At 33.1% G+C, this 6,000-nt stretch overlaps 1 protein-coding gene across 1 annotated transcript in view; it reads left to right on the top strand.

Annotated features, from left to right (window-relative positions):
* The window catches only part of LOC125680157 (nucleoporin 88-like), a 54,260-nt gene that overhangs the window by 28,892 nt on the left and 19,368 nt on the right, over positions 1-6,000 (top strand). The window contains exons 7-10 of the mRNA XM_048919602.2: positions 2,780-2,878; positions 3,038-3,113; positions 4,165-4,269; positions 4,983-5,132. Coding sequence (XP_048775559.2) covers positions 2,780-2,878; positions 3,038-3,113; positions 4,165-4,269; positions 4,983-5,132 — 430 coding nt within the window. The remainder of the gene's footprint in view (positions 1-2,779; positions 2,879-3,037; positions 3,114-4,164; positions 4,270-4,982; positions 5,133-6,000) is intronic.

Below are 6,000 nucleotides of genomic sequence, written 5' to 3' on the forward strand. Positions count from 1 at the left end.
GAATATAAACTGTAGATTTAAGTATTAGAATATCATATGGTTGACCCATTCGTTACGTTAAATGACAGCCTATAAACCTTTTGATCTTAATGACGCTCCATATATGGTAATGATTAGGCAGATAGATGGTACTAAAAAGCCGGATCAAACTAGTTTGCAACAAACATGTATTTATTGTCATAGATAAAAGCAATATCAATTTCAAAAGAAATATAAGAGAAAAGATTCAGTGAATGTAAATATTTAAGAAATAACTTTCATTTTTTAAAATACATGAGGGTATGAACTGTGATGCTTCACGCCAGCTTCAGGAAACTTGTTAACATGCATGAAGCACAGCAGTTTATTTCCTCATGTATTTTCAAAATCAAAATTTTCATTTTATAGATTAACATTTTACTTTCGTTTCTGTGAATTCCCAGCAGTTGAAATAGAGATACTCTTTTTATCAAGATTCATACGCGCATTGTTCACAACAGCAGTGCATTCATAAGGAAATGGCTATCATTACAATGTGTAAAGACATGAAAGGCAAAACCATTAAAATATTATTAAATGTTGTTTGCTCTCCCTTGTCTTTGGAAATAAACCATTTACAATGCGCAAAAGATCATTATCAAGCAGTTAACGAGCAGACGTAATATTAGTATAGCACTAGAAGTTTATAGGGCAGTACTAGCTCCCATGATAACTAACAAAGAGTCTTATTCCATTTTGTATATATTTGTAAGTCAGAGATTGGTTAAAGTAGTAATAATGTTGTTTGTGGCATCATTTTGATTTTTCAGAAGAACAGTTATATGGCTATTAAGATTCATAGTTTTTTTTGAAGTAAGATAGTTTTAACTGCTAAGGTTCAACTACAAGAAACAAAGTTTTTTTTTAAAGAATTTGTCTGGTGTGATTGTGTGAATATGGTCTCTGTGTGGGTGAGATTGATTGGGTGAATATTGTCTCTCTGTGGGTGACCACAGCTTCCACTCTCTGATAACACCTGACTTAAACACACATGTTAAGAACACAAAGTAATACCAACGAAAGGGAAATTTTAATGACTGTCAAAAGTTCTGTCATGGAAGAAACAAGTCGTGATTTGTAACAAATTTGCTGTCAAAATCATGAATTTTTGTTCATTACCTATAGGCATGCTTTCGTAAATGACTAAATGTCTGGGTTTTGATGAGAGAGCCTCTGGTTCCATCCCTGGCAGGCATATAGAAATGAAAAATGACCAATTCTGATGGAAGTGATTGACCCCCTCAGGTGGAACTTTCAGAAGTGCAATGTAGACTTCTAGTTCTTTTTCTTGTAATTTAGTATGTTTGTAAACTTTTTAAGGAAAATAAATAAGACATAAGATTTACTGCTTCCAAAATTTATGCCTGTAAAATCTTCTACATCATATGATAGAAAAAGCTGTAATATAAGACATTACTCAAGTTTTAAGATATTTTAATATGCTTAAAAATTGTGTAGTGTATTTTTATAAGAAAAAATCTGGATTAATTATCATTGTTGTTGAATTTTCTGATGGAGCATGCTTGTGTGACACTTAATGAGACTTCAAAATGACAAAAATTCCAAATACATGAAGCAGAGTTGCCAAAGTTAAATGTGGCTGTTGTTTTGGAGAAGGGTCATGAGTTGCCACAGTTACATGTTAATGTGGCTGTTGTTGGTCATGAGTTGCCACAGTTACATGTAAATGTGGGTTTTGAGTTGCCACAGTTACATGTAAATTTGGCTGTTGTTTTGGAGAAGGATCATGAGTTGCCATGGTTACATATAAATCAGGGGTGTGATTTTTCCTCTTTTCAGAGGAAATCCTTTGATTTGCTCAATTTTCGAAAAAATGAAACACTAAAGTGGCAGAAAATGATATTTTTCTAGGTGGGGTGAGGTGTTTTCCTCTCTTTTTGAACAGTTTTCCTCTGATTTCTGAGGAATTCCTGATAAATGTGGCTGTTGTTTTGGAGAAGGGTCCTGAGTTGCCATGGTTACATATAAATGTGGCTGTTGTTTTTGAGAAGGGTCATGAGTTGCCATGGTTACATATAAATGTGGCTGTTGTTTTTGAGAAGGATCATGAGTTGGTTGGTTGCCTGTGGAAGGATATATGGGCTTTGTTAATTTTGTTTCTGATAGCTCAAACACTTGTTTTGAGTTGAAAAGAAATTTATTGTTTTAGTAGTGTTTACATGAAGTCTTGGGCAGTTTAAGACTAGAGAATTCTAAAAATACATTTGAAATTGTAAAAATCAAAGATTTCCTCATGAAAACTTCAACAATTGACATGAATTTGAAACTAAATCTGAAAGCATTGCTACATGATAATTATGAGAGAAAGAACTCTATTGTGGTGGTGTGTGTGGAGGGGAGGGGTGGGATGGGGGGTTGGGTCACTGTATCCAAGATGAAGATCATTGTTAGTGAAAAGTAAACTGAAAATTGCAAGAGAATTCTTTCTTTAAAATGTTATCTGAAAATTGTGGTAACATTTGTTGCTTCCCTCTGAATTGCATTTTCATGTTGGTTAGTACACTATTTTGTGTTGCATTCAAAGTACGAAAGTGAAGCAACGCTTAATGATTGCTTTTTCCATCGTCTTTCTACATGTATCTCTTGAAACACTCAAGTAAATCATCAAGCTGCTGAACAGCATAGGTACATGAACCATATCTTTGAATTTATGAACGCCTTTCATTAAAGGGTAATCTACATTGCAATGCAGGTAAACTTCTGAATTTTGATATTGTATATGATTAAATCTGCTTTACAGACTCCATTGCCCCCGATCGTTACCACTGCACACATTCAGCAGGCGTCCACACCATTGTTTTACCATGGGTTCAAGAATACCAAAAGTTTTTCACAGATGGTAAGTAGTAGGAATTTTTTAATTAATTCCTTGGCCCCTTTAGAGCTAATTTATCTCCAGAAAATGCAAAATCTTAAAATGAAGTAAATTGATAGTAGCATTTTTATGTGTCGCACAGAAGTACAAACACATTTTTCAGTGAGATTCTTATTCTTACAGACCAAACTGACAACGTCCCAGAACAAGAGGCCTGTATTGTAGAACATCTAGTGTGCACTAAACCCCTCCCATCCAGGTAGTGCATCCAGATTTATTGCTAGAATGCTTTTGGAATTAATTGCTATAAATGTATGAATTGTTTTGCAAGAGATTTTGTAATTTGTACAATTTTGGTACAACTTTTCAGCATTGAAATATAAACATTCCCTTTCCTAAAATTTTCTTTTTGATTATTATTACATAAGCGAGTATTTCTTGTTTGATTTTTCAAAAAAAATCTAAAAAGAAGGAAAGTACGAATGGTGTATTGGCAAATGAGCATATCATTGCTTAGAAATATTTTCATGTTAAATATTTTCTATTATTCCGTTTTGGAGGTGTGTTTAAGGAGAGCTTCTGTTGAATTCAAAGATCTGTATAAGGTTATCTCATTTCTGAAACAAAACAGAAAAATAGTGATAATAAAATAAAGTATTAAGTGTTTTATTTTGGTTGATGTATTTGCAATTTTAACCACAATTTCGAAATTTCATATCAATTAGAATACAAGAGTGGTGCTGCGTGATACTGGTGCTTGATTTTATTTTTACACACGTATTGGCGACATTGATGACTAAAGGCAGACACTATTTTATAGCATCTGTCACCTTCCGCTTCACATTTAAACTTCATGGTATTGTTAAATGTCTTATCTACTTTAGGAAAATTTATGGGGATTGAATGTTAATTTTGTTTATTTATAGTATATCCTGTGAGAGGATAGATAATGAAGGGCATTGGTGGATGCTAAATATTGCTAATTAATTCTCAAATTAATAATCATGGACTTGCTCGTTCATAATTTGAGAGATTAAAGCTCAAATAGATCTGATTTCTCTTTGCTTATTGCAAGATTTAAAGGTCACTTTGACCTTACAACTTTACAGACACCCTCATTAACTCCATAAAATAGTGTCACAGTTTATTGTGATATTAATTGTAGGATTACACACGACCTCTGTGAAAATAAAAATTAGATACATGTACCTCCGGTGTCAACAAGAAGTACCATATATTGTCTATCTTGTGAAAGTGCGGCGCATGAAAGCATTTTAAAGATATATTAATTCTAATTTTCTCCTCTCTAGTCCTGTGGCCCCAGTTCTGGGACTTGGCCTGGTGAAGGGGCTGTCTGTAGAGCCCTCCCTCCTGACCTTGACTTCAGACTATGAACTGGTCTCCCTACCCCTGTGGTATGTACCTTTGTGAACACCAATAAATTATGTTGAGTGTTACGGATTAACATGTTCTGACAATTAACATACATCGAGAAAAATTGATATGCCAAAATGTGGTGAAATGCTGTTGAAGTTAATTTCTTATATTTTATTGCACATTAGCATATTATGTCAAAGAAACAGGTTTTGAATTATTCCATCATTACTGCATTTGAGAAGATTTTTGGGTTTGAGAAGATTTTTGGGTTTGGTTCCATTCTATGAGTGAAACTATATTCAAAATTGAATTCAAATATTACTGGTAAAAATTAATAGTTTGATAGACTTTGAGGAACACTCACAACAGAAATTGCTTCTTTCTTTTTTTTTTTCCTTTTCTTTTTTTCTTTATTATTGTTTATTTGAATGTGTATCTATGCACCCAATTTTTTTATTTTTTATTGTTCATCTATCCTTAATCAGCATTTTATGAATATTCTATGATTTTCAACTTTTTGATTTCATTCAAATTAGATTCATATGCATTTGTAATTTAGTTGAATTTTCAGTGCACGGGGTAAAATCAATGAGTAATTCTTATTCGCCATTTTGTAACAAAAAATTGAATGTCTAGATGCACGGCCTGTCCACTATGTTTATTGATAGTTGAACCACATATTTAATAGACTTTAATAGAAGACAATGACCATAAAGTATTCATCAGTAACTGTCTAATATGTTGATTGAAGCCCCAGCAGATACCGGAACAGCGGTGAAACCCTCCGCTCTTCAGAGGACCCCACCGCCATCGAGTCCCCACTCAGACGCCTAAGTCGGGAGTCATTCGATGAGTACATCAAGAAAATACTGCAACGCAATGTCACCAATCCAAAGCTAAAGTAATGAATAATTTTATAAAAAAAAATTCTGCCTTCTGAATAGAATTTCAAATTCAGTTTGATTAAATGTCACTGCATAAGAATGAAATGTTAGCATAAATATTTTGATTTTCATGGTAATTTTTGTATTGGTCACCCAATGATTATACATGTATTAGATATTTTCAAGGACAAACTAGGAGTCCTCACTGACACATTCCTATGGTAAATCTGAGCTCAACTCCCACCATACAAATGTCACTGTATAACAAAAGATAGTAACAAAAGTCAGCAACAGTCAAAATAACAGAGAAAATACATATGTGCAATATTGAAGAGAGTGGCATATTTTCACTTTCATAAATCGGATATGCAGGTTACTTTAACACACATTCATCGAAGCTAAGATTTATTCTGGCTAATAATGTTCACCAGCTGTGAAGTGGTATTTTCTTAGAGGCTGGATAAATTTTAGCATTCATTGCATTGATATATGACGTACTTTCTACCAAATAAATAAATATGAATAAATAAATGATAAATAATATTAGGAGTAATAGGATATATTGTATTAGGATTAATAGAATCCTTTATTAATATGAGTGTGAGATTGAGGAATCCCAGGGGAGTGGGGGTCCAGGATTAGCAGTCTAGGACAAGGCTTACCTGAATCTTGGATGGCCAAACTTTATCCCAAAGTGGAATTTCCCTATGTAAATAATGCAGGATTATTTTTCTCACATTTTATCCACAGTTTATAGAGCATTAATTAATTCAGGATCTCATAGAAAATTTAAAATTATTAAAAGCAGAAACAAATAAGACAGTTCAAGGTTCAACAATAACTTTTAAAAGAACTAGACCAGTCGGACCATTAGCTTAAAATTTG

Source organism: Ostrea edulis, chromosome 1 (genome assembly GCF_947568905.1).
Source record: "Ostrea edulis chromosome 1, xbOstEdul1.1, whole genome shotgun sequence".
NCBI lineage: Eukaryota > Metazoa > Mollusca > Bivalvia > Ostreida > Ostreidae > Ostrea > Ostrea edulis.